This window comes from Geospiza fortis, unplaced genomic scaffold (assembly GCF_000277835.1).
Source record: "Geospiza fortis unplaced genomic scaffold, GeoFor_1.0 scaffold590, whole genome shotgun sequence".
In the NCBI taxonomy this organism is placed as follows: Eukaryota; Metazoa; Chordata; class Aves; order Passeriformes; family Thraupidae; genus Geospiza; species Geospiza fortis.
Window position 1 is genome coordinate 284,992 of NW_005054402.1, and position 12,800 is coordinate 297,791.

A 12,800-nucleotide genomic window follows, 5' to 3' on the forward strand; every position below is an offset into this window, starting at 1 on the left:
CCCTCACAGCAGCTCAGTGAAAGCAGGTTCTGTGTGACAGTCTCTGCAGCTGCCAGGCCTCCCTACACAGGCTCCAGAGGCATGACCAGCCTGGTAATTCCCTGGGGGAGCCCTGCTTCCTGTGCACAGCATGGAGCTAGGATGGACTTCCTGCTCTGATGGCGGAGCCCTTTGGAGTTGGAGATTCCAATTGCACAGCCACAACCATAAAGGAGACTAAAAAAGGGGGAGGTGCTCTCCAGGTGGGCCCTCCTCACTCTGAACCCGCTGGTTCTCCTTTCTAACACCCAGCCCTGGCTGTTTGGTCCTTCTGAACTGCTCTTTTCCCAACTCTCTGTCTTCCCTGTGCCCTTGCAGCTGCTCCTGGATGCTGGTGCCCACGTGGAGGGCTCTGCCGTGAACACTGGGGAGGACAACTATGCTGAAACCCCCCTCCAGCTGGCCTCAGCTGCAGGTGAGCTCCCTGTGGCCTCAGCACTCTCCATCTCTTCCTGCCACCAGCCTGATGGGCCCCAAGTATCTGTTTTCCAACTTGTCTCACTCATTGACTCCTCCCCAGAGCCCCCACAGCAGAACTGATGGCACCAACTCCTTCACAAAGCACTGTCAAGGAACATAAACTGTCTAGTCTGGGCATGTCTGTGGGCCTAAGCAACACCCAGATGTGAAAAATTAACAAGTTTCCATTCAGCCTGGGGAAAAATAACTGTTATATAAAGAAATTTGGTTTATTAGTTTATTAAATGCAGGTAAAAATTGTGCATTTCTTCTAGCGGGCTGTCAGGAGCTGAGCATTTTGAGAACGAGTCTGTGCTGGCCTTGTTTGTCAACACTTCTCATCTCAAAGTGCTTTTAGTTTTTTTCCTTTTGTTTCTTTCTCTGTTATCTTTGTGCTTTTATGAAGAGGAGCTGGCTTGCTCTGTTCCAAGCTTTATGGAAGGGATAAAAAAGACCTCCTCCTCTCCCAGTGACACCCACTGCTGGATGTCCTGCCACCACTCCCTACTCCCTCTAATGGGAACGGAGCCAGGGAGTCCTGCCTGTGGCCAGTCCTGTGTTTTGTGCTTCCACAGAGGGACCATGCTGATGTTCCTGTCCTTTTTCCCCAGGGAACTATGAGCTGGTCAGCCTGCTGCTCAGCAGGGGTGCTGATCCACTGCTGAGCATGCTGGAGGTCAACGGGATGTCATCGTCACTCCACGAGGACATGAACTGCTTCAGCCACTCAGCAGCACACGGCCACAGGTAGTGCTCTGCTCCTGCTCACAACAGGCCTTTTTTGCACTCTAGGTGTTGCTGTGTGTCCTGTGTGACTTTGTGACCCAAACCCCTGCCTGTGCAGTTCAGCAGATGGGGTTAAGACTCTCCTGACAACAAAGATCTTTGCTGCTTCTTGTCCTTACACTTGCTGGTCTGGCTCTGCAGCACCAAGAGTGAGCTGGTTTTAAGCCCCACCTAAGGTGGGACTCCCATCATGGGACTCTAATCTCATAGGTTATGAGATCAGGGTTGTGAGATCCTGGTTCATCTTCTGAGATGGAATCTAATCAGGTTGAGGTGGCACGAATAACTTACAGCAGAGCCTAGGTGTCTGCATCTCTGGTTTTTGGGTGGCCAACCAAGAGGTGAATCATTAAACCAGCCAGCCTGGGCTCTCCATCCCTGTTTTCAGGGTGGTTGTTCAGAAATAAGACATTACTTGCAAGCTCCTCCAGAAACCTCTGTGTTCCCAGAAAAAACATTAGTGAGATCCAAGGCTTGTTCTGCCACAGGATAGGATGGGGTGATCCTAAAGCTGGGTCCTTAAATAATCTGGACTTACCCCAGGGAGTGGTGTGGGTGCAGGGAGAGCAGCGGCTGGTGGCAGTGCAGCAGCACAGGGAGCGCTGGGTGGCCCTGCTGGGCTGGGGAATGTCTGGAGCAGCTGTCCCCAGCTGGCTCAGGGACACCCGTGATGCAAACTCCCCAAACAAGACACAAACAAGAAAGTCTGTTTCTTGCAACTGCCGTGTGAAATTCCAAACAAACCCCCCATGTGAGGAGTACAGGCCATGCTTCTGCCCTTGCTGAGGGGCACCAGTTTCTAGGATGTGGGGTAGGGAAGGACAAGTGGTTTCCATGCTGCTCCACAGTGCCAGCTGTCTTTGGGAAGGAAATTATTATTTACTGAGCCAGATCCCTAATCCCAAATCCCCACGGTCCTGTCTGAGTTGTTGAAATTTCCTTTGTCAGTAAGTGAAACCTCTCGTCCTTGCGCAGGAACGTCCTGCGCAAGCTCCTGAGCCAGCCCCAGCAGGCCAAGGGGGATGTGCTGTCCCTGGAGGAGATCCTGGCCGAGGGGGTGGAGAGTGACACCTCCAGCCAGGGCAGCTCCAGCGAGGGGCAGGTGCGGCTGTGCAAGACGCGGATGAAGGCCCTGCAGGAGGCCATGTACTACAGCGCCGAGCACGGCTACGTGGACATCACCATGGAGCTCAGGGCCCTGGGTGAGCCCTTCCTTCTCTGCACTGTGCACATAAGGCATAAAAACCTTCCTTTCTGCCTCTCTCACTTAGAAGAGCAACAACTGCAAAGCTGTCTAATCTAAATTTTAAAAGTGTTCAAGGCTCCTCATAAGTGTTTTTTTTTTTTTTTTACAAATTCCTGCTCCTCTGGGATGTCCCTCACCCTTGGCTGGATCCTCTGTTCACAGGTATCAAAAAGAAGGGGCATCTCTCCCTGTCAGATACTTACACCTAAAATGCACTGTTTATCAGTGGTTTAAGGTGAAGGAACTAAACTGATCTCAGGGTAGGAGAGAGAAAAGCTTTGAAGCTTGTGTGTAACTGGGAGAAAAGACCTCACAGCACAGTCGTGTGGCATTATGTATCCTTAAAACTTCAGTTCAAATTTGTCTTGTGGTTCTGACTAACCATGAAGCTCAGAACAAAACAGGGAGTCTCTGATCCTTAAAAATCAGCAGAAATTTCCAATTTTTGATCCTGCTGCCAATCCTTTGCCACTTAATCTGTCAGTGACCCAGTTCAGTCATCTTTAATATCAAGATAAAAATCTATGTGCTGTTAGGATGTAGGTAGAGCTACTTCAGTGCTGCCAAGTGTTAGTAATAGGAGCAAGATAATCTCCTCACAGGCACTTCAGGAAATCATTTTTCACTGTCCCTTTTTCCTGTGGCTGCAGGAGTGCCCTGGAAGCTCCATGTGTGGATCGAGTCCCTGCGGACAACCTTCTCCCAGTCCCGCTACTCCGTGGTGCAGACCCTGCTGAGGGAGTTTGTCACCATCAAAGAGGAGGACTACAACGAGGAGCTGGTCACTGAGGGGCTGCAGCTCATGTTTGACATCCTCAAAACCAGTAAAGTAAGTCAGAGTTTTATAACTGTGCCAGAGCTGAGTGTTCTGGGGTTTCGTTGTTGCTGTGCGCAACAGGCACAGGGGAATGGCTGGGCAAAGTCCCCTGGAGTTATGGCATGGAAATGGCCCTGGAAGCATTTATCTAAGTTCATAAATAGCCCCCAGACAGTCCTCAAACACACACCTGGGGAAGCTCTGCAGCTCTTTATAGCTCCATAACTCCACAGATATTGTAATTCTGCCTTAATTTAAAGTTACCTCTGTGGGGAGGATGCATCCTGTAGGATGCAGTTGCTGTAAGCCCCAGGTGAGCCCTTACAGCACATTTGGACCCTGCTGATCCCTGTTCCATCCTCCTCACAGAATGATTCCATCAACCAGCAGCTGGCATCTATCTTCACCCACTGCTATGGCAGCAGCCCCATTCCCAGCATTCCTGAGATCCGGAAGACTCTGCCAGCTCGGCTGGGTAAGGTGCTCACCTCAGCAGGGAGCTTCTTTTGGTTGCTGCTGGGTTGGGGGTTTTTAATTTGTTTGTTTGGATTTCTTTCCTGAAAAGCATGCACTGTATTAAAAAAAAAGTCACCTTTTTGTTTGTTGCTTTACCCAACAGATCCTCACTTCCTGAACAATAAAGAAATGTCTGATGTAACTTTCTTAGTGGAAGGAAAGCTCTTTTATGCACACAAAGTCCTACTGGTTACTGCATCTAACAGGTGAGTCTCTAACCAGGGACATAATGAATCCAGCCATGATTATCCCTGAAATCATGTGTGGTAGATGGAGTGTACATATCCAGCCATTCCCTGCCTTCCCATTCCTTCTCCCAGAATTTGCAGGGAGAGCTGCACTTGCTCCAGCTGTCCTGGAATCTCACACTGGCCTGGTGTACTTGCAGTGTGCAGTCTCTTTCTATTCTTGGCATAGAAACAGGGTTTTCCACCTATCACAGGGTGGGATTAGATCAGATCCAGGCAATTTACAGTTTTAAACTGTCCCTGAACTAATCATTAAATTAAAGGAAATGTTTCAATTTTCAGCTTGCAAAGAACAAGGAGGGATCTTTGTTTTCCCCTTGCTGTTTGTGATGAGAGTGTGGCACACTAATACAGTTAAATCAAATCTTCTCAATTAAATCTGTTTAAAACCATTCCCAGGTTCAAGACTCTAATGACCAATAAAACAGAGCACGACGGCCACGGCAGCAAGACTGTAGAAATCAGTGATATGAAATACAACATTTTCAAGGTATGGGACTTAATTTCACTCTTCCTTTTTCATTTTCTCAATTATTTGGAAGGTAAGACAAACCCAAGTAGTAATATCATAAGTAGACAATAAGTAATACCATAATTAGATAATATTACAAGTAGAAATGGAGTACCTTTCAACAGATCTGAATTTTAGGAGTTTTCTGAAATACCCTTTTTCTAAAGTTCCAGCCTTAAAACAGACTCTTCCAGTCTGTATTCTTGTCTTCCTGGGCAGCTGACTCCTCCATAAAGCAGGAGAAACTAGTCTTCTACTGAAAAGTAGTTTTATACTTTTAACACACCATTTTCATACTTTTTACAACACCATTTTTATGCTTTGCTAAGCAAAAAGTAACTTATTTACAGCAGGTGCATTGCCAGGCTTCATATTAATTCTAATCAGATGATAAGAAATCAATGGTGTTCCTGTCAAGAAAGGCTCAGAACTGAGAATTGTGCTTTGCTTTTATAACATTTCCATATTTAGTGGAGGAACAGGGAGATGTGAAGTCCAGAATAGGTCATGCAGCTGTTTCACTAAAGGGTTGAGGGTTTTTTTTTCTCTTTTTATAAGCAAACAGACCTGGTCTGTTGGTCAGCAGTGCTGTTATCTCATTAGAGGGAAATAAGTTGACCATGAGAACATTTTTGTTCTGCTTGTAAGGGGCTGTACAAGTTTTGTGTTGGACAGGTGACATCCAAATTTTGCAGCTTCAAGCCACAACAGAGAAGAAAATGTAACTGAATATTGAAATTAGCTTCCTTAACAGCATTTGTACATCAAAAAGTTTCTAAAGATAAACTTGTGCTTCAGTGGAGGGAGAGAAACGAATCAGAAAGAATTGAAACAGTGCAGTATTTGACAATTTGATGGTAAATACAGTCCGAGGGGTTAAGGAGAGGCGGGCTCAGGTAGGGTGGAGGATGCTGAGCCACCAGAGATGTGGGTCCTGCTCAGGGCTCTGCCTATAACTCTGTTAAACAAATAAGGCAATCTCACAAGGAGCAGCTTAGTTTTGTTCCCAGCCCTGTTAGGAGTGGCAAGCAGAGCTTGCAAGCCCCACGCAGCACCCAGGACACTTCTATGATCCAACACCAGATCCATTCCCTCCCCTGACACTGCCTGGGCTGGGGGTGGCACATGCAGATCAAAGAGCAGGAGCTGCCTCTTGCTCTCCCTGCAGACAATTAATGCCTTTTCCTCCAGGCCTGGAGAGGGGCTGGAAGCTGATTAGAAGCCCAGCAGGGGAGGTGAGTGGCTGGGAGGTCTCCGGGATGCTCACGCTGGGCTCGCTGGCAGCTCCGCGCGTGACCGGCCTGCCTGGCTTCAGCAGCCCGGATCCCAGACAAGGACAGTGGTGTTGCTCAGAGACACGCTGTCACCCTCAGCCCAAAGTCCCCAGCAGGGCCTTTTTCAGGGCCCAAGAGAAAAAAGGACTGTTAGAAAGCAGCAGATTTGCTACGCTAGGGAGTGAGAAAAAAGCCACCAGCGGAGGTGAGAGCCGGCACAGGACACGATTCCCGTCTGCTCAGGAAGGGGAGCACAGCCATCAACAGCCCCTTGTGACTGCCCTGATAACTTCATGCCTGGCCTTCTTCCCATTCCAGATGCTGATGCAGTATTTATACTATGGAGGGACAGAATCCATGGAAATTCCCACCACTGATATCTTAGAGGTGAGAGAGCTTTTTCTTCCAAGTCTTGCCAAGTGCGCTGGGGCATAAAACAGAGTTGAAAGGCAAAATCCAGGAGCTAACAGCAGGCTCCCATTCAGTCCAGGAACATATTTAACGCTTGGAAATGAGCTTTAAAGTTTCAAAACATCACTGCTTGGTGTTTCTGTGTCGTGCTGACAGAAAGGAGAGCAAATATGCTTGTGGGAGGAGCTTTTGCTAAGAGGGGAAATGTGTCAGTCTGTCACTTCAGCATGGAGCAGCCTTTTTGCCGTTTGATGAGGACTTGGCCATTAAAACAGCGAGTCAGAGACTCTTCAGAGAGGAAATCATCCGTCCTGTTTGCCTTCCCCAGGCCTTTCAAGCCTCATGATCTCAAATAGCCTCTCTCTTGTCCCCATAGCTGCTGTCGGCTGCCAGCCTGTTCCAGCTGGACGGCCTCCAGAGACACTGTGAAATCCTCTGTGCCCAGACCATCAGCATGGACAACTCTGTCAGCATCTATAAATATGCAAAGGTAGATGCAACCCCCTGCTTTGAGAACCCCAGTGAGCAGCCTGTGTGCTGCTGCTGGTAACTAAAAACCCCAGGTGGGCACCCTCCCTGCAGGTAACTCCTCCCAGCCACAACATCAGGGAGATGATTCCCAGCTGCAGGCTGGAAAGTCCTGCACAGCCCTGGTGTGTTTTCTTGTCTGGAGCAATCATGGATGAAATGGATGGGGGATCCCTGCAGAGTAGGGGAAAGCTGTTTTAGCAGCCTGATACAGCAACATCAGCAAATCCTGAGGGATTCAAATCCTGGGAGCAGCAGGGGCAATTGATCACACCACAGCAACTACAGAGTGAACCCTTTCCTGGCACCCCTGCTGCTAGAAAATATTCTTTTCAGCTCCAAAAGGAGCATAAAGTCTGTTGTGTGACAGATATGCACCTCTGTAGCAAATAACCTAAATCAGAGAAATACTCTGCCCTTCCTGGAATTTTGCAGGATCAGATCCCTTAAAGACAAGGAGAAAACTGCACAGAGGGCTGGTAATGATTTTTTTTCCCCACTGTGTGTGTAGTGTCCCACCGATGCTTTTCAGTTTCTCTCACATTGGGCTGGTTTCTTTCAGACCTAAAATTTAACAGTGTGCAGTGCTAAAAAGGAGAAACAGCATTCCCTACTGGCCATTATGTACTTTTCCTTAAATTATTATTTGCACAGAATTCCCAGGAAGAGGCTATGTGTGCACAGAGCTTCTTAATATTGAATTTGAGTTTTGTTGTTACTGATGCTGAAGCAAAAGGAGCCAGGTCCCAGGCAGAAATCACCTCGTGGTGGTTCAGGAGTGCAGCATCCCTGTTCTCCTGTGTTCAGCCCCTCCTTGATGGGATGAGGCTCCCGTCCTGTGACCCGTGTCCTGATTGCCCCGAGCCCTGCTCACCATCTGCCAGCACAGCAGCGTTGTTGTGTGCTGTGGCTCAGCCAAACAGGTACCTTGGCCACCTCATCAGCCAGCTGCTCTGCTGCAGGAAGGGAAGGGGCTGGAGTGCAGGCCAGCAGCCCTGCCAACAGCAGGCCAGCAGGGGAAGGAATTAAAAAAGCCTGGATGCCCCCCTGCAAAAAGCACCAGGAGAAATGATCAGACAAAGTCCTGCCTTCAGTGCTTTTCCACTGTTACTCCTGTCTTTTAATGTTTTCCAAGAGACAAAAAGGAGAAGAGCATTAGGAATGAGAGGCTCGGGGATGTCATTTAGGTCTGTGGTGTACAGAAGGGGTTAATAATGCTGCTGTCTTCCTCAGATTCACAATGCACCAGAACTGGCCTCTTTCTGCGAGGGCTTCTTCCTCAAGCACATGAGCTCCCTGCTGGAGCAGGACTCGTTCAAGCAGCTCATCTACAGCAGGAACAGCAAAGTGCAGGGCCTGGACCCTCTGAGGGACCTGCAGGCAGCCCTGGCCGGGCGCCTGCACTCGGTGTACGTCACCTCCAGGGTGTGAGGCAGCCCCGGTCCCGCTGGCAAACCGCGCTGCGCTGGGGCTGGCTGCCCCCTGCACCTTCCTGAGAGTGCCCTGGAGCCTGGAACGGGCACCCCCCGCGCTGAGGGAGGGGAGCTGCCTTCTCTGTGCTGCTGCTGCTGCTGCCACAGGAACAACACTGTCACACCAACCACACTGCCACGGCCCACACACCAGCTGGGGCGCAGGGGAGAGCCCCGGCCGCGGCCATGGGCGCTGCCCTTTCCACGAGCACGGCGCCGGGCCGTGGAGAAAGAGGCAATTGAGCTAAGCCCAGCACTAATACATGGGCTTAGGTTCATCCACACAGATGTTTTCCCTGTAAAAAGGCTGCCTAGAAGGAGTTTCCTGATCCTAAAGCCCATCCCACGAGCCATCTGTCTGCACACAAACACTTCCCCTCAGTAGTACCAGCGTCTGTGCATTGAAACAGACCGACAGAAACTTCCCCAAAACTGTTTGCACCTTGAGAGAGAGGTTTTGTATGTTCAAAGCTGAGTAGAAACTAATACTAACACTGAAATGACTCACTCTTTAAGCCTAATACAAGGAGCTGAGCTGGGGCGGGGAGGGGAGGGGAGAGTTGGGGGTTTGAGTGTTTTAAAATACAATTTCACTGTGCCAGTTGTTAATCTGGATCTGTTTTGAGGAGAAAGAAAAAGACTGTCTATTCTTTTGCTGTCAAGGTCTGACAGTGTCAGTCAGTCACTTTCTTCACCTTAAAAGCCTATTTCTGAACATTACCTGTGAGACCTGACCTCACAAAAGACACTTTGTAGAAGGCTCAGGTGTAGCAGGAGCTGGCAGTAGGCTGAAACACTGCCCAGTTGCAATAAAAGCAATAAAAGCCTCCCCTGGCCTCCAAAGAGCTTCCAGCTCAGCGGCTTGCTCTCTCTCTCTGGAGCTGGTTGGGATTAAGGAAAGATCTCCAGTTATTCCCACTGAGCTGTGCTAAGCACCCACCAAAAATCATTTGCCAGGACACTTCCATTTGTTGTAGATGGGTGAACAAGAGGAAACCAAGTTTTCAGTGGAGAACTATTTATTGCTTATTAGAAATTCAACAATTTATTCCCATTGTATCTAAACACAGTGGAAGGAGGAGGCTCAGCTGGGCCCAGGCTCCAAAGCCCAGCACAGACACAGTTTAGATAAAGGGAAGGAGAAGGAACCACCAGCATCTCCCAGCAAATCCATCAAAATCTGACATGGCCTTGTTCCTAAAGGATTTACACAGAGGCAAATTGCATGCATGGATAAGGATTTTTAGTCAGCTGACAGGTTGGTCAGGGCACACTCCCTTTGTGCTTTAGGTACACATCTGCTGAACATCACCAGCTCCAATAACCCTATTTATTACAGAAAGCCATACAGGGGGGGCAAAATTATCACTGAGAAATGCCACAGAAGGCTTTATTTTGGAAAGTATTTTCAAGTAGCTGCTCCAGCTATCTGTACAAATATGTAGGTCCTCTTTTGTTGCTGTAAGATTACAATGCTTTGTTTAATTGTACATTAATGTTGTCATTTATGTAAATGTACCAGGATTTTATTAACAACGTAATTTTAAAATACACAGGTGCTGTTATTTGTTCTGTTGCTCTAACAGTAGGAAAAAAAAGAAAGATTTACAGACACTTACGTGGAAAAGGCTGTTGCAATTGAAGCATCTTAAATTGGGTGTACATAAATCTAATTTTAGGGATACAGAGGCATTAATTTCCCCTTCCTAGGCTCAGCCATTTTTGTGAAGTTAAAAAGTTTAACTTGCATTTTTCCCTAGCTCTGGAATAAGATTACCTGCTTTCCAGCAGAAAGCAGCAAATGTAGTGTCCAAGAAACCCCTAATTCCAGGATTCTTCTCTGCAGCAGGAAAAACAGTGAGGGTTAAAGTAACTCTTAGGCCAGAGATATTAAAAAAATAAACAGGTGATCCTTCCATGTCACCTCAGATCCCAAAGGCCAGAAGGACTCTGCTTGGTGCTCTGTGGGAGGATTGATGTCAGAGCACAGGCCTCATCCAAGAGGTAAGGAGTATAAAAGCTTAAGAGCAAGAATTTGACCCAGAAGTATCCTTTTTTTCTCCTTATTTGGAAACCTGCCAGCATAAACAGGGACTGGTTCTCAAGAATCATGGAATACAAACACCTCAGATTCCCTTTGGAGCACTTTAATGAGTAGGCTAAACAGAAATTCCTTGTGAAACCAGTTGTACACTGCCTGTATTTTATAGAGTGCTGCCCAGGGAGCCTGAGAAAGTACCAGAGCAGTTTGCCCAGCTTTGGGGAAGCACAGAACTTTACTGGCCACAATGACATCATTGCAGGGAGCAGAGGAAATAAACATCTGCCTGAACAGGCTCGATGACTTCCAGCCTGAAATAAAGCCCTTTTTGCTCTCTAATAAGGCTTTGCACAGCAGGCAGGCCCTGGCTAATGCAGCAGCACCACTCACAGGCCCTTTGCCCTCGCCAAATGCCGCCCAGGCAGGCAGACCCTGCTTCCTGCACCTGCCACAGGCACAGCCAGGGGTCACACGGCAGGAGGCAGGACACTCCCCAGGGAATGGGGCAGCAGGCTGCTGTCACACTGCTTGTGGCACAGGAGAGGCTCCAGAGCTGGACCTGCCTCGCCAAAGGGACAGAGCTTGAGGGATCCATTAATCCACAGAATGCCACACTTGGCCTTACTTGCTTAAGAAAAAGAAGGGCAGAAAAAACGTATCTTGTGATAAAATTGCAGCAAGGAAAAAGGAGTGACACAGCCCAGAGCTGGAGTCATCTCAGTGAATGCTTAGCCCAGGCAGGAGAAGGGTTCCCATGTCCCTCTCTCCATCCACAGCCCTGGCACCCACACGAAGCCCTGCCCATACACCAGGGCCCTCACCGAGACAGCCCTGCGATTCCCAGGTACACATGCAAACAGAAACCCAGCTCTGCACGTTAAAAACTCCCAAGGGAATATCACCAGGGCCAAATGGAAAGGTCACACCTTCCTCCTGCCCCTCACCCAGTGCTTCCCATGCAGCTCCCTTCCCCCTCAAGCTGCTCTGGGATGCCAGACCTATGCTGGCAGCGCTTCCAGCTGGCAGCAGCCTCAGTTTCCCTGGTTCTGCTCCCTCCCAGGACAAGGCTGGGGTCAGCTGGCTCCAGCTGTCAGAAGAGCTCAGGGCTCTCCGAGCAGGGGCGTGATTCCAGTGACAAGTAGGTCACATCTCGCCGCCACCTGCAGGGAGCTGCTCAAGCAGACGTGGCTGCCACATTTGCCTCCAATGAGCCATGGGACCCCGTCCCTGCGGGCAAATTGTGGGAGAGGAGGGAGAGATCCTGCTGCAATGGTCTGGAATGGCCAGACCGCGGCCTGGAGGGTGTGGAGCAGGCCGGGGACTGATGCACCCGGGTGCTGGGATGTGCACAGACCTGTCCTGGCCTGTCCCCGCGCTGGGACAGGCTCACAGGCTGAGCTGGCTTAGGCCGGGATTAAAGGCACACTCTGCAATTAGAGGCACACCCGGCTCCTTCCGGCATCCCCAGCCCCATCTGCGCAGGGTTTGGAGAGAGGGGATGGTGAGGGTGTTCATCCCTGGTGTCCAAGGCCATCTATCTGCTTGTCGTTCCTTGGAATAACAAAAAAATCATTTCCCTAATGCATCAGGATGTTTCCATCCCTTTTTGGGGAGGAAAATACACCTAAAAACTGTAGGATCATAAGGATTTGCAGGAAAGCTAAACAAGGACAGAGATGAAGGAATAAGCTTCCAATTTAATAATTGATTTGATGGATGAAAGAATGATTCTTGTATGTTGGACGCTCCCTCTTATATATCTGAATAATTTTTAAATGGTTCGTTTAATAAATCACCTAAATTTGGGAATTTAAATTTGAGAGGAAACAATGCAAAATTACTTCAGGGAGAAATGGTGGAATCATCCTGGAATGGTTTAGGCTGGAAGCCTCATCTCTGAGCCTGTCCTGGGCTGGCTCCTGTCCTTCAGCCACTTGCTGCAGGTGGACATGGAAGTGATGGAGATGTGCAGGGAATGCTGGTTGGTTTTCCCTGCCTCTGGCAATCTGGCCATTCAGAAGACTAATTGACCTCTTCCAGCAGGGAGACATTTAAACAAGAGGTGCCAAAAAGAATTGGAGCTTCTGCACAATGAAATCTGCAAGAATCCAACTTCAAATCCCCCTGGATTGTCACCGGGCCAACTTCCATGGACTGGTCACCATGGCCAGCAGTGTCCAGTCCTGCTGGAAATGCACTGGACCAGGATGTCATTTTCACTTTATGCTGGTAAAGACCCTCTGGGTGACCCCCAGTGACTGGAAGGACCAGACTGGGCTCCCAGGGCACTAATTCCAGGAGTTCTGTTTTTGGGAATAGCACAGGAGCCCTTCCCTTGCCCAGAGGAGCAGCAAGTGTTTCCCTGTCTGGGACAAGGGAGGTGGAAAACACGCTGGGTCAGTGGAGAGGGGCCTCCATGGGGATCGAGACTCCCGCTGCCGGTCCCATCTCC

The 12,800-nt window shown here is 49.1% G+C and overlaps 1 protein-coding gene across 1 annotated transcript in view; it reads left to right on the plus strand.

The window, feature by feature from the left end:
• Positions 1-9,860, plus strand: part of ABTB2 (ankyrin repeat and BTB domain containing 2) — a 110,691-nt gene extending 100,831 nt beyond the window's left edge. Inside the window, exons 8-17 of the mRNA XM_005426103.2 lie at positions 358-454; positions 1,110-1,245; positions 2,260-2,486; positions 3,181-3,359; positions 3,717-3,822; positions 3,967-4,069; positions 4,511-4,601; positions 6,215-6,283; positions 6,684-6,797; positions 8,069-9,860. Coding sequence (XP_005426160.1) covers positions 358-454; positions 1,110-1,245; positions 2,260-2,486; positions 3,181-3,359; positions 3,717-3,822; positions 3,967-4,069; positions 4,511-4,601; positions 6,215-6,283; positions 6,684-6,797; positions 8,069-8,266 — 1,320 coding nt within the window. The 3' untranslated portion in view covers positions 8,267-9,860. The remainder of the gene's footprint in view (positions 1-357; positions 455-1,109; positions 1,246-2,259; positions 2,487-3,180; positions 3,360-3,716; positions 3,823-3,966; positions 4,070-4,510; positions 4,602-6,214; positions 6,284-6,683; positions 6,798-8,068) is intronic.
• The last annotated feature ends 2,940 nt before the right edge of the window (positions 9,861-12,800 follow it).